The sequence below is a fragment of the Rhipicephalus sanguineus genome, chromosome 4, assembly GCF_013339695.2.
Source record: "Rhipicephalus sanguineus isolate Rsan-2018 chromosome 4, BIME_Rsan_1.4, whole genome shotgun sequence".
In the NCBI taxonomy this organism is placed as follows: domain Eukaryota; kingdom Metazoa; phylum Arthropoda; class Arachnida; order Ixodida; family Ixodidae; genus Rhipicephalus; species Rhipicephalus sanguineus.
Genome location: NC_051179.1, coordinates 43,011,670 through 43,033,845, shown reverse-complemented (window position 1 = coordinate 43,033,845; position 22,176 = coordinate 43,011,670). Strand labels below are relative to the sequence as shown.

At 48.6% G+C, this 22,176-nt stretch overlaps 1 protein-coding gene and 1 long non-coding RNA gene across 2 annotated transcripts; both read left to right on the top strand.

Annotated features, from left to right (window-relative positions):
• The first annotated feature begins 1,384 nt into the window (after window positions 1–1,384).
• On the top strand, window positions 1,385–20,630 carry LOC119391162 (uncharacterized). Its single transcript, XM_037658836.2, has 9 exons — window positions 1,385–1,464; window positions 2,065–2,244; window positions 3,846–3,906; window positions 10,036–10,166; window positions 11,093–11,199; window positions 17,506–17,663; window positions 18,334–18,432; window positions 18,940–19,054; window positions 20,554–20,630. Exons 1-9 carry the CDS (start codon window positions 1,385–1,387, stop codon window positions 20,628–20,630), a joined length of 1,008 nt encoding a protein of 335 aa, XP_037514764.2.
• A 226-nt stretch (window positions 20,631–20,856) lies between these two features.
• On the top strand, window positions 20,857–21,882 carry LOC125758388 (uncharacterized). Its single transcript, XR_007416008.1, has 3 exons — window positions 20,857–20,920; window positions 21,143–21,218; window positions 21,651–21,882. It is a non-coding gene; the product is annotated as an uncharacterized LOC125758388 (long non-coding RNA).
• Window positions 21,883–22,176: the final 294 nt, after the last annotated feature.

Here is a 22,176-nt window from a genome sequence, read left to right as displayed (position 1 = left end):
TTATACAGGTGCTATGGAACTTTCCAGCAATATCGGTGGTGGCGGCGTTATCTCTCGACAAAGCTGGAACATTCGCGTGCGGCACGCAATCTTAACAAAACGATCTACTAAAATCGTGAAGCTTCTCGAACACTGCTTCACGGCCAGCGTCGAGCGTTGATAACCGTCCTTGCTGGTCAAACTCGAACACATCAAAAGAAAAGAAGAAGCGGGCGTGGCAATATCGTCTCTTGGCCAAAGGTGAGCCGATCACGGAGGCAGTGCAAAACCAGGTGAGGTCATGCTGTCATGATTTGTTGCGGTTTTTCACGAGTGCTTCCATTTCCCGAAAGTAGCACGGCCAGGGAAATTCCTGCAACGAGTGGTCCCTTGTTTTCCGAATGCCAAAATGCGCAATTCAAAGGCACCCGTGGAGCAGATGCAGAAGGTACCCGCGGTGTTTGCAATTGTCACACCACGAGCTGTTTAAGCCGGCCGTAATCTGTCCAACGCGAACAAAAATCCCCAGGCGGGTGTGCGCCACAGGAATTGGGCAAGCCCCACTACCGAGAACAGCAGGTGCGGGCGTTAAATGAAAACTCTGCTGGGCGAAGTGGAGCACGTGAAAAATAGAGAAAGAAAAAATTGAGAGAAATAAAGTGAATAAAGACAGAGAAAGCGATAGAAAGAAAGGAAAAATAGAGAGAAAGAAACAGACAGAAAAAAGAGATAGAAAAAACAGAGATCAAGGCAAAAAGAGAAAGAGAGAGAGAAACCAAGAAAGAGAGAGAAAGAAAGAGGAAGCGATAAAGAGAGGGGGAGAAAGGGAAGACTGGAAAGAGAAAGAAATATAGAAAGAGCGAGAAAGGGGAAGAAATAGAAAGAAACAGATACAAAAGAGATATACAATAAGCAGAGAGAAAAAGAAAGAAAGAAAGAACTAGAAACAAAGAGATATATAAAGAGTAAACAAGGTTGGCCGCCCAGCTATGCTCTCCCTTCGGGCTTGGGAGCACTAGTACGAAGGTGCCATAATTTTTTTTTATGAGCACTGCTGCGTGACAGATATGGGTAGTCGATATGTCTTTAATACCTACATCGCGCACTATATGCAGATGTGCCGTTTCACTATCTAGCACATGTCGCGTTCCCACCAGTGTTTTGCCTGCACAGACCCTATAGGCTCGCGCAGGCTTATGACGCCAGGTCGATATCCAATTTAAAGAGTCACGAAACACTACGGCCTGGTCCCAAGCCTCCACAGCTACCACATCGTTGATGATATACCTCTATTCCTTTCTGACGTGCGTTGTACCCGTATACTCCCCCATCACAACAGAGTCCCAACAGAACGAGGCAAAAAAGAAATGATTACGTCCGTTGAAACGGCGGAGGCCCTCACAGTATGCGGGGCGAGAAAGTCACCCGCAGACCGGAACGAGTGGTCACACTTTCTGGGGCTGAGATGAAGACTTCGGAGAAAAAGTGAGGCTGCGAGCCTCACAACAAAACGTGCTGGAAACTTCAGTAGGAAAGAATGTTGGGCTAGTTGGTTTTGCATTATAAGAAAGTCAAATTAGCGCAAGTGAAGACGGACGCACCAAGACGCGGCAGACGAGGGAGTCTTTTAGCGAGTTACAGAGAAACGGTACGGTATTACGGTACCACTCCTCCTTTTCCGCTCGTAGGGATTTAGCCATTGCCATTTTAGGCGACAGTGAGTCCCCCGAACGACAGGTTCCTCGTTAACAATGCGTAAGCTGAGAGGCAACAATTAAGTTGCCTCTTGCTATTGCAGTTAGGTTGCAACAACTTGCTAAAAGACTAAAAGGACAGGCGCTGCTCACACCTGCTTATTGTGCAAACGTCCCCAGAGCGTACATATTTCGACGGGCGTTTTCAAAATAAACACTTGTTAGTACAGCGCCTGTCCTTGCCTGCCTCTTTGTGTGTCCGTCTTCATTAGCGCTAATTTGACTTTGTTATAATGTTATACCGTTGGAAACTTGTTGCGACTCGGTTGTTTGGACGGGCACGGGGCCTTCGCCTAAGCGTTTTTCATGTTTGTTCTCTATACCTGTGCAGGCTCCGGCTTACGTTCCGCGTCCTGCGGATCGTGAGCGGTACGCTGATGCTGTCCGGTCTGCTGTACCAGGCCACCGGCACGCTGGTCTCGTTCCTCCGGCGGCCGACCGTCGTGGACGTGCTCATCGAGAGCACGCAGACCCTGCGCTTTCCCGGAATCTCCGTTTGCGTCACCAACTGGTAACATGCCAGAAGTTCAGGAAAATATGGAAGCTTGAAGAGATGAAAAATTCGTGAACCCGGGATGTCCTGGAGCCAACGTTTCGACAAGCGGTCTTGTTTTCTTCGAGGTGCCGTCTGAAAACAGTTACAGCCTTGCAGAAGATAAGACCGCTTGCCGAAACGTTCGCTCCAGCGACATCCCGGGTTCACGAATTTTTCATCTCGACTGGCAACATAGAAACCGGCAACTATGAAACGAGCTGATTGGCAATTGCCCATTTAGGCTGCTTGTAGCTTCGCATGATGATGTAGATATGTACGTGCAACTATAGTCGGATGCAATTTTAGAAGTTCGCGACATTTCCTCCTCAAAGGCGGATGCACAAGAGTTAGCACCAATGGGCACACATTCCAGTCTGACGTCATGAGCCGGACGGCCGGTGAATCCGTCTTCGGAGAGCACTGCCGAGGCTGCAGAGTGCATGAGTGGGACTATTTCTTCACCGGCGGAGGCGATCAGCAGCCGCACTTCAGTCGTCAGGGTGGGGCCTCTCCGGAATTTTGTAAAGTTGTATCCGACCATAGACGTGTCCGTATTTGTAGTCGTGTCATGCGTCGTCGTGACAGAGCACTCTTATATATAAGCCAAGAGTTGGCCCTGTATTAATGCGCGAACGATTATATCGTCAAGGACGTGTGGACAGTCCGCCATGCACGCCTTCTCACGTGAGACACTTGAACACCTAATTTTAGAGTGTTCCGCATTCGTTCTGCAGCGGGCACAGCTCATCAAGGAATATGGACTTATCGGACTTAAGTTTACGACCCTCGATGATTGCCTCTTCCCGGGAGGATGCGCTGCCCGCTGGGACCATGCCCATCGAGCCCAGTTAACTTTCATGAACAAAACCGATTCGGCCTTGCGTTTATAGAAATTTTTCCATGTGACTACCTATCTGTGTACCCGTCTGTGTTATTTCATATTTCTTTTTTTCTTTTCCTTCCTTCTATCTTCCTTTCCTCTATGTTTCCCCTTCCCGAAGGAGCAGGCAGGCGTTGTGCCCTTTAGGTGGCAGTTGTCAGCCTCTACCCTCCATATTTATTCTGTCTCTTTGTCTGATTTGTGTATCCACACAAAACATGATAATGATAATAATGATAATAATAATAATAGACGTGCATGTATAAGTCACATCTTGCGCGTTTATTATCAGGCGTTATGTAGTCCTCCCGATTCGTATAAATGACTGCCCATGGAGACTTCTCTGTAAACTCACGACCGTATATGCGCATAGTGCTTCTGATTTTTTTTAATGGTTGTAATTGTTAGTTATGTGTCGATTTCATGGTTTTTAATAACCGGCTCTAATGCAGCCTACCCTCCCATATTTTCACATCTAAGCAAAGACTTATAAACGACAGCGAATTCGAAGACGAGGGCTGTGCCAAGGTTCAAGAGCAGATGGTGGTGTTGATTTACATGCGTTGCTCTAGTGCATGAACGGATAGCTGGTGGCCGCTTAGGAAGTGGTGTCCTGGTTGAGAACGCGAAGTCGAGGAACGCAAAGATGCACAAATCCTTCAGTGTACACTTTTCGTTCTTCACTCACCCGTCGTAGGATCAAGAAGGATAAGTTGTGCCAGCGGTACCCAAAGTTCTGCAACCTCACTGACGACAAGGTGAGAAAGTTTGTTTATCTTCGGCGCTTAATTAAGAAGGAACTATATCACGAAAAACGGTAAATCAATTAGTCCTCCAATACACGATGTCTCTTATAGCTCTCTTGCTTCTTCCATACGTTATGACCAATCTGGTCTATGTATATGTACATAGGTCGCGTTTTACAGTAGCAAACGAATTATTAGTGAAATAAATTACTACATTCGTCTTGTTATAGAAACTTTGATATGCTTACTTTAGGGATTGACTTAATGGTACAGAAGATATACCGATTGCGGCACGCAATTTTGCTGCTGTTTATATGAACAACGATGAACGGGTTCTTAATGATAGTGCGTACCACACGCACTCACCAAGACAAGATCATACATACATACATACATACATACATAATACATACATACATACATACATACATACATACATACATACATACATACATACATACATACATACATACATACATACATACATAATACATACATACATACATACATACATACATACATACATACATACATACATACATACATACATACTACATACATACATACATACATATTGTTAAGACGTTTATTGACGGCGAGATTGACGGCGACGATGCACAACGACACAGCGCAGACTCTCACGAGCACGAGCACGAGGGGCGTGCTCCCCGAGGATAGGCGAAGAGGGTGACCCACTAGGAGGCGCTTGAGAGGACGACCCATTAGAGCGTTCCAATGCTTCTCTACAATTACCCCGGGACCGGGTACGAAAAGGGAGCCGCCTGGCGACCTAACAGCTGGTCACTATGAGCGGGTCATGGTAGGGCTTGAGGCGCTCCACGTTGACAATGTCGCGCCCTCGACGGCGCATGTCGGAAGATGGTTCAATAGGTTCAATCAGGTAGTTGACCGGGGATGTGCGTTCGACGACACGGTAGGGGCCTTCGTATTTTGGTAGTAGTTTGGAAGAGAGGCCAGTTGCAGTGGTAGGAACCGAGAGCCATACGAGCGCTCCAGGGAGGAACGTGGGTGCAGAAGTGTTGGTGGCACTGCGAATGCTCTTCTGCCGCTCTTGGTCCTGCATAGTAAAGGTCCTGGCTAGCTCGCGACACTCCTCAGCAAGTCTGGCTGTGGCAGAAATAGGCGCACACTCCGATCGATCCGGCGTGTATGGAAGGATTGTGTCGATTGTGTGCGACGGGTGCCTGCCGTACAATAAGAAAAAGGGTGAGAAACCAGTGGTGCTTTGAGGGGCGGTATTGTAGGCGTAGGTGACGAAAGGCAGAATCGAACCCCAATTTGTGTGATCGGCGGCGACGTACATCGATAGCATGTCGCCGAGCGTGCGGTTAAAGCGTTCGGTGAGGCCATTCGTCTGCGGGTGGTAAGCAGTAGTTTGCGGTGAACAACGTTGCACTCTTTGAGGATGGCTTCGACGACTTCCGACAGGAAGACACGGCCTCGATCGCTGAGCAGCTCCTGGGGTGGACCGTGGCGCAGCATGAACCGGTGGAGCAGGAAGGAGGCTACATCGCGCGCTGTAGCCGAGGGGAGGGCGGCAGTTTCGGCGTATCGCGTAAGGTGGTCTACAGCGACGATGGCCCAGCGGTTACCAGCCGACGTCAGAGGAAGTGGCCCATACAAATCGATGCCAACGCGCCCAAACGGCCGGTCAGGGCAAGGTAAAGGCTGTAGACCTGCTGGTGACTGGTGCGTTGAAGCTGTGCGGCGCTGACAATCGATGCAGGAGTGAACGAACTTCTGCACGTAGCGGTACATCCCTCGCCAAAAGTACCGTTGGCGAATGCGGTGGTATGTTTTCGATACCCCAGAGTGCGCACACTGCGGATCAGCGTGGAACGATTCGCATATGTCAGAACGGAGACTGCGGGGTATTACTAGTAGCCACTGGCGGCCGTCGGCGTTATAATTGCGTCGGTGAAGGAGGTCGTCGCGAATGGCGAAATGATGGGCTTGACGACGCAACGCGCGAGTGGATGGTGTTGCCGATGGATCAGTGAGCAAGTCTATCAGTGAAGCGATCCACTGATCCTTGCGCTGTTCGGTAGCGATGGTGTGAATGTCGATGGAAGAAATGGCATTGTGAGACATTGAGCTGTGGGTATTGTCGTCAGGCAAGGGGGAGCGCGAGAGTGCGTCGGCGTCTGCATGCTGGCGTCCGTTGCGGTACAGCACGCGGATGTCGTAGTCCTGTAGGCGAAGTGCCCAGCGGGCGAGGCGGCCTGATGGATCCTTCAATGATGACAGCCAGCATAGTGCATGGTGGTCGGTGGTGACATCAAATGGGCGACCATACAAATAAGGTCGGAACTTCGTAAGGGCCCAGATAATCGCCAGGCATTCCTTTTCGGTGACGGTGTAATTAGTCTCGGCTTTGGTAAGCGCACGACTTGCATATGCCACGACATATTCAGGGAACCCTGGCTTGCGCTGCGCAAGGACAGCGCCAAGGTCAACACCGCTGGCGTCCGTGTGTACCTCTGTAGGGGCCGTAGGGTCGTAGTGCGTAGTATGGGAGGCGACGTCAACAAACGACGGAGCTTCGCGAAAGCTTCGTCGCACTCTGACGACCACGAATTGAGCGGGCCCATTACTTCCGAGGAGCTTCGTCAGCGGCGATATGATAGTCGCGAAGTTTCGAATGAAGCGCCGAAAGTAGGAACACAGTCCTACGAACTGCGCAGTTCCTTGACGGACGTAGGTTTGGGAACTCGGTCACGGCCCGAAGCTTGGCTGGATCGGGGAGAATACCGTCCTTGGACACGACGTAACCGAGTATTGTCAGCTGCCGTGCTGCAAATCGGCACTTCTTTAGATTCAGTTGCAGACCGGCCTCGCTCAAACGCGTCAAAACATGCCGCAGGCGTTGAAGATGCGTGGAGAAGTCCGGAGCGAAAACAACGACGTCGTCGAGGTAGCATAAGCATGTGTGCCATTTCAGGTTGCGCAGAACGGTATCCATCATGCGCTCAAAGGTGGCGGGCGCATTACACAGCCCAAACGGCATGACGTTGAATTCGTACAAGCCGTCGGGCGTGACAAAGGCGGTCTTCGGTCGAGCGTCATCAGCCATGGGTGCTTGCCAGTACCCTGAGGGCAAATCGAGAGATGAAAAGAATTCTGCGCCTTGCAGGCTGTCAATTGCGTCGTCTATTCGCGGTAGTGGATACACGTCCTTGCGAGTGATCTTGTTAAGTCGTCGGTAGTCCACACAGAACCGCACAGAACCGTCCTTCTTCGCCACAAGAACGACAGGAGACGCCCAGGGGCTGTTAGAAGGTCGAACAACATCGCGGCGAAGCATCTCGTCGACTTGCTCGTTGATTACACAGCGTTCTGTGGGAGATACGCGATATGGACGGTGCCGCAGTGGCGGCTGGGTGCCAGTGTCGATGCGATGCGTAACGGCGGACGTGCGGCCGAGAGAAGTTTGAGCGACATCGAAAGAAGAGCGAAATTCTTCCAACAGGCCCAGAAGTTGGGAACGCTGGACTGGCGTAAGGTTGTCAGCAATGGAGGAACCAAATACACCAGCGGGTGATGAACCAGACTTGGAAACAGCACCGAGCGTACTGGAACTGTGGCAGTGCATTTCATCTGGTTCGTCCATAACTTGTGCGTCTTCGAGGGGTTCCACGCTACCGAGACATTCCCCTTGCACCAACGTGACACTGTATGGGAATGGATTGATAACAAAAATAGAGTGCTGCCCTGAGTGACTTGCACGGTCGCGAAAGGCACCAGCAAGCCTTTCCTCGTGCAAACACGTTCAGATGGCGAGAGGAGTGCAACGGTGTCGGAAAGACTTGCGCAGTAGACTGACACCGCCGTTGACGAGTTTGCAGGCACCTTGGTGTCGTCTTTGACATGTACCTTGCCCGCAGCCGATGGATTGTCTGCCGGCGTCCAATCAGGGAACGGTGAGAGCTCTATTTCGGCTGGTGCGCAATGAATGACGGCGTCGTGGCGGGAGAGAAAATCCCATCCTAGGATGACGTCGTGAGAGCACGCAGGAATTATGATCAATTCGACGGCGTACAGAGCATCCTGAATAATGACGCGAGCTGTGCACACCGCAGTTGGGTGAATACTTTGGGCGCTGGCTGTACGGTGGGAGAGCCCCGAAAGCGGCGTCGTCACTTTTCGCAGTAGTCGGCTAAACTTGGCGTCCATAACGGATACGGCGGCTCCAGGGTCGATCAGGGCGGACGCGCGAACACCGTCCACAAACACGTCTATCACGTTCGATGGGCTTCGCTGAGGGCTTTCGCAGTTCGATAGCGTCGCAGCCCTTGCCTCGTGGACTGCGACGACTAGTTTTCCTGGTCACGTGAGACCGGACGTGGCCGCATGGGCGACAGTGAGCGACGTCGTGGAGACGGTGACCGGCGGGTAGATGGTGCGGCGCGGGACGTCGGTGACATAGGCGGCGCTTGGTCATAATAAGGTCGGCTTGATTGGCTGGGGAGGGCTGATGCGACCCGAGGCGGCTCCATGCGATTGCAGTAGCGTGCGACGTGACCGGCGCAACCGCAAGCGAAGCAGATGGGGCGGTTGTCGGAAGTGCGCCAGCGGTTCGCGGGTCCCATCCATGTCGCAGAACGGGACGGACGAGACGGCTGCTGATATGAGGGCATTGTGGGCAGGAGTCGGGGCCTGGGGACGACGTCGACGTACGTAGGCGGCACAGCCGCGTCGAAGGCCTGGGGTCCGACGACGGCTTCGGCGTAACTTCGCGGTGCAGCCACAGGAATCGCTGGGGGCGGCCTGGCTACAGCTTGCGCGTAGCTTAGTGGCGCATGCAGTGGAGGCGGTTGGTGGTATTCAGGAATGACCTCTGCGATTTCCTGCTGAATCGCTCGGCGGAGAGGAGGCAGGAGGGTAGTGGGCGGCTGGTCAACACGCTGCGGTGGAGCGAAAGCCAGTAGAGAGATCTGGCGGGCAATTTCCTCACGCACGAACGACTTGATTTCGGCGAGCAAGGTGGAGTGGTCGGAAATGGCCGACAAGCCCGCGAGATCAGCATCGCGTGATGGCGGTCGACGGGTCATCAAGCGCTGCCGGCGCAGCTCCTCGTAACTTTGGCACAGCGTGATGACCTCTGCCACTGTGCGAGGGTTTTTGGCCAGCAGCATGGTGAAGGCATCGTCGTCGATGCCTTTCATAACATTCCTGATTCTCTCAGACTCCGGCATGCTCGCGTCGGCTTTTTTGCACAAGTCAAGGATGTCTTCAATGTAGCTCGTGAACGATTCACCGGCCTGCTGTGCCCGTTCACGCAACCGCTGTTCGGCTTGCAGCTTACGGACGGCAGGGCGGCCAAACACGTCGACGATGGCGGTCTTGAAATCGGACCACGTCGGGAAATCGGATGCATGGTTGTTGTACCACATGCCTGCCACACCCGCGAGGTAGAAAAACCAGTTGCTCAGCTTGCCTGCTTCGTCCCATTTATTTGGGACACTCACCCGTTCGTAAATCGTGAGCCAGTCCTTCACGTCGGTGCCATCCGCGCCGGTGAAGACAGGAGGGTCACGGATGCGGGGGACACCGGGACAAGCGGTCAGAGCAGGAGGCGGCGTTTGCTGAGCGGCGTCTTGCGGCATGGTAGATGGCACGGTACGGGATCGAAGCTCCAGGGGCATCGAATGGAGACCGAAGTTGTGGTGACGGTACAGCACTCTCCACCACTTTGTTAAGACGTTTATTGACGGCGAGATTGACGGCGACGATGCACAACGACAGAGCGCAGACTCTCACGAGCACGAGCACGAGGGGCGTGCTCCCCGAGGATAGGCGAAGAGGGTGACCCACTAGGAGGCGCTTGAGAGGACGACCTATTAGAGCGTTCCAATGCTTCTCTACAATACATACGTACGTACGTACATACATACATACATACATACATACATACATACATACATACATATATACATACATACATACATACATACATACATACATACATACATACATACATACATACATACATACATATTTGGAAAATCATTGTGGTCATAACAACGTTAATGGCATGATGCAGATCGCTACCGTTTGGGAAAACAAAGCGAAATGTGCGCGCCGATCGCTATGACTTCACCCAGAGCTGCGTTCGCGCAGATCCCGGAGCTGCGCAGGGTCCTCGACCAAGACGGAAACCTGGGCGAGATCGCGCTCGACGCCACCGACGTCATCCAGACGACCATCGAGGACCCCACGCTCTACTATTACAAGTTCATCCTGGAGGACAAGTGAGCTGCCATTGAGCGGTATTCCGAAACTATGCGCCTTTTCCCACAAGTCTCGCTTGACCGAGACAGCATGACGGGTGTTGAGGTATAAGTAGATTCAAGAGCGGGAGACGCTTCGGAAGAAGGGCTAGGGTACGATCGGAGGTCTCAGTCTCCCCTTTTTCCTAAAACCACAGCGGTGGTCTAGTGGTTCAAGCGTTGCTGGAGGCACTGGGTTCGATTACCAGAAATGCCGGACACCCACCGGCTATTCTTATGGGGAGAGTGGTACCGCGACCGGGTATTCGTATTTAGAGTCAGTAACCTGTCCCTACTGCCCTGATTTTTCACCCCCACTCCACCACCCCCAACAACGCTGAGCTGGGCTTCCTTATGGAATGCAGAAACAAGCGTCTTTTGTGGTCTCAAACAACTGCCTCTCCCCTAACATTCAACTTCCGTTATCCTTGAGACCTATATCTCCTCCAACCGCACCTTTTCGATGTGTTCAGTTAATCTATAATCATATGAATTACCTTCCCAGAACGACTCTCTTCTTCTGAATCGTAGTTCTATACGTTTTGTCCAAAACTACTCTCGTTATAGTAAGACTGCATTTTGATTCCTCTGAACCGTTGAGTTACATTTTTTTTTATTCTTCATAGCGCTTGCATAGGATAACTTGTAAGAACTTGTGATTCTCATCGCTTTACGGAACGTATAAGACAAACAGAACCTTGTCTCAATCCAGACGACGTCACATCACATTGTTCTGTCAGAAAAATATTCAAAATAGCTGGCTATATACTTTCTGATCACACGGAAGTATTCGTGAAGGATGTGCATGTTGTTGATCTTACGCGCACTGCACGATATGTGGTTGTGACGGGACTTTTAAGTATATCACGGCACGTGTAATGCCGCCACATTTCCGCATCTCCTCGCAGGCAGATCGTGCAGTCCTTCTCTCGCTTGCCCAAGTACATGTGCTACACGCTCAACTGGAAAGGCAACCAGGAGATGTCCGCCTACCACGAGTACCCACCACTCTTCGGTCGGTATTCGCCGCGAGATCGGGCTACAGGTGGCAGCACTGTCGCCGCGCTATTGTGGATAGGCGGCTGTCGGCGCGTATACAAACGTGCACAATAGCGCTTCGTTGTGAGCGATGTGACCCGATTTCCGGCAAACAAAATGCGTTCACTGCAGTTTTGTGGTAATATGTGCGCTCTTCATTCCCGAATTATTGCACGAAGCGCACCGAACGTTAATATTACTTGTGAGAGAAGCGCATTCTGCCAACGAACGGGTTGCTCGCCTTCGGCAACAGTCGGCGTTTTCGCAATGGGTGACGTTTTCTCGTTGTTTTATTTGTACATGCTTAGCTTGTGTTCCACCTACTGCGCACTGCTGTATAGCGCGACTGAATTAACTATTTACTTCTTGATCATTTGGATGCCCCTCAACAAAAAGAAAGCCTGTATTCCTGCACGATGAGTTGAAATGCCACTTTGTGCACTGCGTGCTCAAATATTCATTCGCATTTCTTATTCAGTTCTCCATGAAATGTAGGACAGTTGATAGGTTTACTGAGGAAAGCTACGTGGCTGACAGCGCTTTAGCGCTACGGAGACGTTTAACACGCACACGCTTGTTTTTATTCCAGTAACAGTACAGAAAGGTAACTGTACAGCACGGAAATTTCTTCGATTGATCACTTGCACGACAGTAATGGAACAAAAGTCCGGTTATTTTACGGGACCAAAGCACGTTTTTTCATACGAATAATGTCCACTGCCTTCCGTCAATCTAAACAACGCAACACAAACGCTCAAGATAATGTAAAGAAAAAAGATGTGGCTTGGCGTGAAATTACTACGACATAAATGTAAACTACGCTGTTTGGATTAATTTCGACCATCAGCGCTCTTTAACGCGCACATTAATCTAAGTACACGGGTGTTTTTGTATAAATTTCGCCACAAGTTAAAATTGCGCAAGGCAACTCAGTTTTGCGATTTCCGTGTCATTTCATTTTCTGTTCTTTTTAGGGGACAATTTAAGTACCGAAGTGTCAGACGTGACTTAACAGAAATATTTCTCTCTAGTGAGACCAGGACCGTACACAACTAAAGCTCGTCGCGTAACGTGTAAACAACACCTAACCACAACGCTCAAGTACGTGCGAGCCTTTTTTTTTTTTTACCACCGCGCCGCTAAAAGGCTATATTCACATGAGATTTAATACTTCTCATCTATAGGGCAACGCCAAGTGCACTTTGCAATGCGCTTGAACCACAGAGCGGCACCTACACTGATATGACTCTCGTGAACGGAGGGTACGACGACCACACACAGCACTCTCGACAAGTGCACTCTCTGATCTTATTACAGTACATATACAGCCGATCAAGGCCAAATGCTTCTTTACATCGTGTTAGGCATACGTACGAGCGGTTAAAGTTGCACTAACGCAACGGAACAAACCGCCTTTTGAGGATAGGCCTCCAACGCTCAAGTTTGCGCAGCGCCGTCCGCCGCCCCAGCGGAGAGAGGGGAAAACTCCGGTAGCTGGGACGGGTCGCTCTTGCTTGGTTTTCCCATCGCGCGCGCGGAGAACGTGCTCCCCGGGGCTTTTATCTCGCATTTTTCACGCTATGGGTGCCGTTCCTTCGTCGTACTCGAAAGCAGGCACGCAGTCCTGCTGCATTGTGAACTGTCACAAAAGTTTAAAAATGTCGAAGAGCCGAAAACTTCCTGTCATGTTCTACCGTTTCCAATGCAAGCAGTCCGAGGAGCAGAGGCGTCAAGAGTGGATTATGGCAGTTCGCCGCGATGCTTTCGCGGTCTTGTCACCTTGAAGCAGTTTTTGTCGTACACAGTGTTACGAACTATTAACGGGGAGAAACGCGATGATCGTGCTCATTTGAAAGGGAAGTGCGTTTGTGAACCGAAGTTACAACAAATAGACAGCCGCTGTACGTTTCGAGATTGCGCGCTGGCTTTCCGAGTCAACCATTTGTAATGTTACAGCAGCGGAGCATTTGGGCTTATTACACCACAGTTTAAATAACGTACCGTGAGTACTAAGTGTTTAATTCAGCTGATTGCGGTACATTTCCCGTCGCGGCTCCCTGTAAACAGAATTAAGCTGTATGTTTGCACTGAGCGTTTATATTGGCCTTGCATGCGACACGCCGTGATTGCTTAGAAGGCTGAAGTGTTGCGCTGCTAAAATCGTGGTCATGGGTTCGATTCACGCATACAGCAGCTGCATTTCGATGGGAGCGAAATGCACTAACACCGGCGTACTTAGATTTACGTACACGTTAAAGAAACCCAGGTGGCCGAAATTAATCCGAATTAATCCACCACGGCGTGCCTCGTATTAATGTCATGCGTTCGGCACGTAATAAAAAGCCTTGCATGCCGCTTTGGAAACGAGCTGAAAAAAGAACCAAGGTGGCAATTAAATTTTCGATGGCTTCGCGAATTCAGATGCGCTTATTATTGGGCACAAATCTCGGCATAATCATACACATGCGCGATCCCAGTGGGTATTGTATAGTATCAGGGGCGTAGCCAGAAATTTTTTCGGGGGGGGGGGGGGGGTCCAACCATACTTTATGTATGTTTGTTCGTGCGTTTGTATGTGTGCGTGTACATATACGCAAGCAAAATTGAAAATTTTCGGGGAGGGTTTGACCCCCCCCCCGCCCTGGCTACACCCCTGTATAATATGATGCTGACCAAGCGAGCTCTCGAAACAACCAAAGCGACATTCGAATAAGCGAACACGGTGCGTGATGAGGCGTCGATATTATTCGAAATGAAACACGCCTCTGCAAGAAACATGCATCGTCGAAGTGGGCATGAAATATTTATTTATTTTTGTTTGCGTATATCATTATGATGTCAAAGGGAGCTCTAAAAAAATCCAAGGCGACATTAAACTTGCGATCCGATGTTGTTATCATTCGATGCAAACCTCGGCAAAAGTGAAACTCCCACGAAACTGAACACTGCGCATTGCGATGCAGCCAGTGACTCAACAGGGCAGATGTAAATTTGTGCTCTTCACACTGAGCTCATAATAAATTTAAAGCCGCACGACAAACTTGGCATCTAAGCAATTGAAAAGTTATCAATAGAAAACGCACTCGAAAGCATGCTGGTTGGTTGCTGACAGCTCCGAGTATACACGACTGCCGCAACGAATGTGCGTTTTACCGGTAACATAATTACAGAACTCGCGCAGTCACCTCCCTACTCATGTCAAAGAAATGTGCCCGTTCAGCATCTGCACGCACGTAGCGCTCGCACAAACAGCATCGCCCTTGACGACCTGCTCGGTCCCGAAAAGGTGGTCGATCAACCGTCCTCCTCTGGTAAGATTCCCACCGTTAAAACGTTTTTTTCCATCTCTGGGATCTTTCTAAACCTTCAGAGCAAGCGACACGTGAAGCTGCACGTGCACGGCGAGCAGAGAACAGCGCGTGCAGGGTGCCTGAACGTGCGGAGACAGCGCAGTCAAAAGGCAGGCGCGGAGAGGGGAGCGACCGGTTTTCGCTAGAAAGGCGGCGAAACGCGTGCGCCGCAGCGCCCCCTGGCCGAGCTTGGGAGGCCTATCTGCATGACGTACGCGCACATGCAAACACAACGGGGCTAGCAGACGACGCATGGAGCAATCCACACTAGGCGCGGTTCAGCCAGAAGCCGCTAGGCGGCAACTCCGCTCGATCTCGCGGCCAATAGCGCGACGCGATAATACGTGCTAAACTGAAAGGCGATAAAGTGATTCATGCCAGCGTTATACCTAGGGCTCCGTGTTTTCGGTGTTTATATTTCTTGAAAATCAGCGGGTGTTTATCGGAGTTTATATTTTTGGCGGAAATTCGGCGTTTATCGGAGTTTATTTCTCGTAAACCCTCAATTCTCCGAAATTCGGTGTTTTGCATTATTCTGAAAACCTCAAAATTTTAGATCAATTCATATCTGAATATTAAAACATCAAAACACACGAAGCACATTTTATTTTTGCTAGAAGGTTCGAATGCACAAAAACATGCACAAGCGAAATACTTGAACACAAAACACCTGTTTTTGTGCGTATAACAACCTTATGCTTAAAGCTTATTGTAAAACACGCAAGCATACTTCGTGAGGTTGCTGTCAGTGATCGAAGCGCGCTCCTTTCGATTGACGACTCTCAACTTTGAAAATGTCCTTTCAACGTTAGCGCTAGAAATAAGAAGCGCCAGAAGACGCAGCGCGCAGCGAGAAAGCTCTGGCCACTGAACATTGCGAAGTCTCCAAAACGACAGGGGTTCAGCAATGTTACGTATTTCATAGCACTGATAGTTCGCAAAAGCGCTCAGGGGCTGGCGCACGTCGTCAGTTTCAAGAAGCACTAATTGTAAAATAGGCGCATAGGTTTCGAACGCGCAGGACAGCTCATGCTTAACATTTGGATTCACAATTTGAACACAGTACCAAAGCGATTCTTTAGTGTACTGGAGTTGATCGCACAGGTTCCTCTCAGATGTCTGCCTCCACTTTTCGGCGACAGCAGCGTATATATAGTATCGTGAATGTCTGCGACAGTCGTTAAGCGGTCATTCTCGTCAAGGAGGTCGAACAGACTTGTGACATCTGATGCGAAGACCTCGGTTGGATCACGCCACTGACTGACGAGTGCTTGCAAACGAACCCCCAGTATAGGATAAACTTGGTGTACCAGGGTACTCTCAAGCCTCAAGTTCCTTAATGATTGAGAGCTAGGCACATGAATTGGTCTTCGGAAATGTCATCTTAATGAGCAAGTCGTGTACTGCTTCAGGCGATGAAATAAGACTCTTGAGCTTCTCGCATTTCGTTCCTTTGGCTTCGTCGCTTCTCAAGAAAGACAATATGGCGCGCCAGTAGTCCGAAATACCTTCTAGAGCTTCATAAAAAGAGAACCACCTCGACGTTCATACGGTTTTCAGCGACTTCAAGGATATGCCCTTGGCCAAGCACAAAAGACTAAACTTACGGCGCAGATCCTGCGACGACTTCAACAGGGCAGCAAAGTGCACAACAAAATCTTGAACTACGTTAAACGAGCATGTCCTGATTCCATCCTCCAGAGCGTTGTTGAGTGGGTGGCACGGATCTTTGAAGTGAAGCACCTTGAATTTGGCGTAGGAGAGTTGCAAGTTCTTGTGAAGCTTCTACATATAGGAAGCTGAGTCGGAGCATAATACAGCTACGTCGCCTAATACAATTACGCGCGGTAAACTTTAAATCGGTCAAAACAGATGTGTCAATGAGCGCTTAGAACTTGTCCTTTCAATAAATAATGGAACCAGTATAATAAAAAGTTGGGCGAGTTGGTGTTGGTCCAGGTCATATTGGCACTTGAAATCAGTGTTTATCGGATAAATCCGAATTGGCAAAAATTTTACCGCGAATGTTTATCGGATTTTTTCGCATAAAACCGAAAACGCAGAGCCCTAGTTATTCCACAATGATTCGGCTCCCGTACCTCGTATCTTGGACTGTTTATAAGTACACTATATAGTTCTAGCCCTGCGCCATTCTCTTGTGATGTCCCCAACATTTTTGTTCTATACAGATTCTTAGTAAATTCTTTGTTATCACAAACTTCTTTTTGTTATGCTAGTTGGGCATGCATCAATATAGAGCTGTACAAGAAATACAACCTGTCTTTAGCTCTTAAACATGTTTATAGGTGCACCCCGAAGCTATAGTATACTGAGAATTGGGCGAAATAAAAAATGCTAGGTGCGGCTAGTTCCGCGCTGACTGTCACGCAGTGCGCCCCTTTGCCTTTCTTTCTTTCTCTGTTATGCGTAATTTGCCTATCATTAATGTGGCTTTGTACTATACAAGAAAACTGGCTACCAGCTTCCTTGTTTGTCTACACGTCGCGTGTACACGTGGTCTATCTATCTATCTATCTATCTATCTATCTATCTATCTATCTATCTATCTATCTATCTATCTATCTATCTATCTATCTATCTATCTATCTATCTATCTATCTATCTATCTATCTATCTATCTATCTATCTATCTATCTATCTGTCTGTCTGTCTGTCTGTCTGTCTGTCTGTCTGTCTGTCTGTCTGTCTGTCTGTCTGTCTGTCTGTCTGTCTGTCTGTCTGTCTGTCCGTCCGTCCGTCCGTCCGTCCGTCCGTCCTATCTATCTATCTATCTATCTATCTATCTATCTATCTATCTATCTATCTATCTATCTATCTATCTATCTATCTATCTATCTATCTATCTATCTATCTATCTATCTATCTATCTATCTATCTATTCATTCATTCATTCTGCCCACCCGCCCACACAGACTTCAGCATGTTCATCACGTGGAAGATAAGCCGGCTGGTGTCTCTGGACCGGTACGTGGCCGACGTGGGATTCCACCACGTGGACAGCCTGGACGCTGGCGCCAAGCACACCGTCATTCTCGAACCGAACGGAAATTATGAGTACAGCATCGAACAGGTATTGCATACGTACAAGTGCATACCCCGAGTAAAAGCGAATTCAAGCTTGGGAGTGGCTCTGTGTGAGTCCACTGTGCGTAGACTGTTCATCATCTGAGCGTGCGCCGATCGGATAGAGCCAGAGGGGCCGGCGTTCACGGTCGGCACCGATGAGTCGATGTTGAGATTTAACCAATCACACCGTGCGCTAAAACGGACAGTCCGCTTAGTGGACTTGGTGCCCCTGGGGACTCCGTGACCGGCCTCCATAAGGCCACGCGTGCGCCGTCGAAAGCAGGACAATCCGACGCCCGCCGCAGAAAAGGCCGTCGAACGTCCATGTCATTGTTATCGCAATAATACATGTCTTTTCATGGGATGCTTCTGAACAAAAGCCAATGAAGCATCTTTTCGCGCTCGACTGAAGGTCCAGGAGAATGACCAACAGCAGCTGTATATATGTCTCTCGAAATTCGGTTTTTAGATGTGCAACACGGCCAGAGAGGGTTGACGTTTCGCCGGACAACTCCGATCACGCCATAGGCCACGTATATTTTGTGTTTATCATTTCTGAAGAATTGCAGTCTCTTTAAGCGCACAATCTAAAGCTATCGCAAGACGACCCCAACACTCGCAGAGGAGCACAACGCTCTGCTGAATTTCATTCGCGTCTTAATTGTTACACGCAGAAAGGCAGCATAGCTCTTCCAGCGCCGTACGACACCAACTGCGTGGATTACAAGATGTTGGGCAAGCATCGCTTTTATCCGGCTTACATGACTCAAACGGTAAGCTGTACTTCATTACCGCCTGCATGTCGACCCGTCACCGGCCGTTACGTGACATCATTTACATTGCCCAATTAACACGTGCTCTGTAAGGTTTTTAAATATCAATGAGAGCATGTACACAAACAGGGGTCTACTGTTAGAAGGAGCACTTTCGTGCAGTACATTTCCGGCTATTGCTCTCTCGTAAGAGCACAGTCGCCTGTAAATACAGCACATAACTTGCGATTGGCAGTTCTGATTTCTTCCGACACATCTGTGCAGTGAATGGACAACGTTTCCACAGCGGCTTGCAGTTAGGGTGGCAGCGATCTGAGCGCCATGCACTTCAGTGCTTCTTTTAACCGTAGACCGTTCCGTACATAACGCTATAACGTGACAAATATAAGTGAATGCTACGTTCCACTTAATATATGCTCTGTGATGTTTTCAAAGATCTAAAGAGATAACTAAATGCTATGTTCTCTTCGAGCTCTTTTTCACGAGATCGACCGAATTTTTTCGCAGCTCTGCATGGAAGAGTGCCGTATGAACATCACGTTCCTAAACTGCGGCTGCATCATGAAGACGTACCCTTTCCGCAACAAGCTCGACGAAGTCATGTGCGACGACGTACAGACCGGTACGTCACGAACGCCTAGCCTTGTCCATTGTGTTTATATATATACCCATCACGACAATGGTTGTTATCGCTAAGTTTCAGCTCGTCGACTAGCCAGCTGGTGACATCGTGAGTATATGAATGCCAGTATGTGGATGCTGTTTAAACACGAGTCATTTAAGCTCGACGAGGCATTTCTCTGTGACCCGAAGAATAACATCTAACAGTCTCGTATAAGGTTTACCCAGTCTATATATTGTACCTTCTACTTTAACTAGCCTATCTTTACACTTCACGGAACCAGTAGGCCGCCTGAAGTGACCAAAATAAGAAAGATCTTTACTCTCAGGACCATTTAAAATTCGAATGGTTCGGAAAAATCATTCGGTTTTAATCTCCTTTATGACCCATAGATTGGTTGTCTGAGCATTGTACCCATCCCTCAAATAACTAAACATTTGAACGAAGTAAGGGGAGACGATAGAGTAGTCAGTTGTCTTTTTCAACACAGCCATATTTTTATTTTTATTTTACTTCATGTTGACCATTTGTCGGCTTTATGTGGTTGGCTTAATACGATTGCGGCCACTCAACGTTTTGCCGCAGTAGGCTTTACCTCAGTGCGTCCACTTATGAGGCAAAGTGTGCTTTAAGAGCGACGTACATTTGGTTTCTCCTCAATCTCGGTAATAATGCGGCGAAGTACGCTTTGCAGGAATGCGTGCGTCAGAGCGTCTATTTACGTTCCCAGAACACCACAAAGCCTTGTATAGAGCAATACTATGACACACCACGGCAAGCCATGTCTTGACGCACCACAAAGAGCTGTATTATGTCCTACTGCTCAATACTATGCCGTAATTTAAAATACCGTGTAGTGCGGCAACAGTCCATGTCGTGTTACCGCTCGTCATGCAGTTTCATAACGAAACCAGCAAACAAGATCGGGCTATGCTTTTGCTAGGCTTCAAGCAATTAACGGTGGTTTTGCGGTCGATAACGCACGGTATAAGCTACGTAGTCAATCATAATAACATTGGGTGTCGTCAAATGCGCCTTGTCAATCAACACCTTGTCAGTTTCGCCTTGTCAAATGGTCCTTGGCAATCAACGCGAAATTCAATCGAACGCTTCCACCTAGTTCCACAATATATTCCTCCTGCCAACATCACGAAGCACAGGGGTACGCGACCTGCTTCTACACTGAAGCAATATCACCGTGACCTTAGGCGGGACACGAAATAGACGAAAATTTTGAGGAATTTTTTGTGGTGGTAATCTTATTTTTAAAAAAAAAAGGGATCACGCGAGCACATCGGCAACTCTGCCGATAGGAACGCGAAAATTCAATTTTTACTCATTTCGCCAGTATAAATTGGTTAAGATATATGGCCATGCAGAAAGCAATAACATATACGCAAGCTACACCTAAGTCTGTAGCAATTAATCGACTAGAGAGAGAGAAGTGTTTTTTTTTTCTCCTCAACCTTCCCTTGCCCCCTCTTTCTTTCGTTACGCAGCTGATTGTGTTCTCAAAAGGAGCAAAGCCATCTACGACCGTGTCTGCCGAGAAGCGTGCAGGAATCCGTGCGAGTAAGTTGGGCAACAATGATTGCCCGCACCTTTTCTCGTAATGTCGTTCTGTCTTACCCAGGAATCCGTTTTATCAATCCTGCATGGTATAGGTACAAGCATCCCGTGTTGTTTTCAGTGCACAACAGAGCCGCTGCATAAACAAACGGTTAATTAGGTTACCGCTACAACTTACCGGCATATACTGGATGATACTAATATCTTAAGGCATTCTATGCATATCTCTCGCAGGGAAACGACGTACGACATCACGCTGGGCTACCAGGGTAGAGAGAGTGGAGTCCCATTCAATGGGTAAGACCGGGTTTTAACACTCGGAATCACGTTGACAGTGGACACATCAATATTTCAAGTAGCAAAGTGTTGGGCCTGTTGGTGTACATGTTACAGGTGAAAAATCTGACCTCGCTCATCATAACCCATCACAGAATGTGGGTGGAAGAGGCCTAGCAAAACATCTCCTTCAATAAACATTTAAAAAATTAAATATATAAACAAACAAATAAATACCCGCAGGTACTACTACCTGAACATGAAGCTTACAATCCCAGTCCGCTACGTGGCCATATTGAAGACCATCCCAATGTACACGGTAAGACTCTATTCTCTTTATATCCCGTGCAGCACTCTATAGCCTGACAAAGGCAGCTAGCTTAGCACGCCCAAAAGAGTATTTTATTTGTGAAGTGATATGTATATTGGCATCTCGTACCAATATACTTATCCCACCATCCTCGTTGTTGATGTATGTTGTGTACATAGTGGTAATAATAAATTCAAATTCAGTGCTACAGGCTTAAAGATGACGCGCTCGCCACATCGCGTTTTTCCAGCTCTATTTCGTAATCAGTAGTCAATTCCTTCTTCGTCAATACCCTGCCACACGTATTTTACCTAATGGCGGCAGATTGATTGATTGATTGATTGATTGATTGATTGATTGATTGATTGATTGATTGATTGATTGATTGATTGATTGATTGATTGATTGATTGATTGATTGATTGATTGATTGAACGCGCAGTCGACAACCGTGTTGGCGGTGATCGGCGGCTACCTGGGGTTCTGGCTGGGACTCTCCATGTACAGCGGTGTCACCAAGATACTCCTCCGCGTCCAGGCCGTCATCGCAAAACGCATGAAAGACCCACTCAACAAGGCCAGGTCGATGCCTCTGTATCATTATACTAGACGGCTATCAACTTATCCCACGACTGGCGTCGCTTCTTTTCCTGTAAAATTGTCACGTGAACCAAAATGAGAATCTCTGACTGTATTACTGAATGAGAATCTGCAGATTAGCTTTGGGAGACGCCTCCGCGTCTGCGCACAACTAAATGTAGCCACCTTACAAGTTATACCCTTTCTAAGTTCCAGCTAAGATGAAGCAGCCACTCACACAGGGGAAGTCTCAACCATAATTCGTGGCTTTATGAAACGCTTTCGTTATCACAATCATTTCACTGTTCCACGAATATCGTTTGCGCATGGAGGAGTCAATTTACGATGGAGCACTGAAGTGGTGCGGAACATGCATACGCCGTCAACGG

Coding starts and splice junctions, on each gene's coding strand:
- LOC119391162 (XM_037658836.2), top strand. CDS start 1,385: ATGCGGGGCGAGAAAGTCACCCGCAGACCGGAACGAGTGGTCACACTT. Junction 2,245..3,845: donor TCCGTTTGCGTCACCAACTG/GTAACATGCCAG, acceptor CACCCGTCGTAG/GATCAAGAAGGATAAGTTGT. Junction 18,433..18,939: donor CGGCTTACATGACTCAAACG/GTAAGCTGTACT, acceptor ATTTTTTCGCAG/CTCTGCATGGAAGAGTGCCG.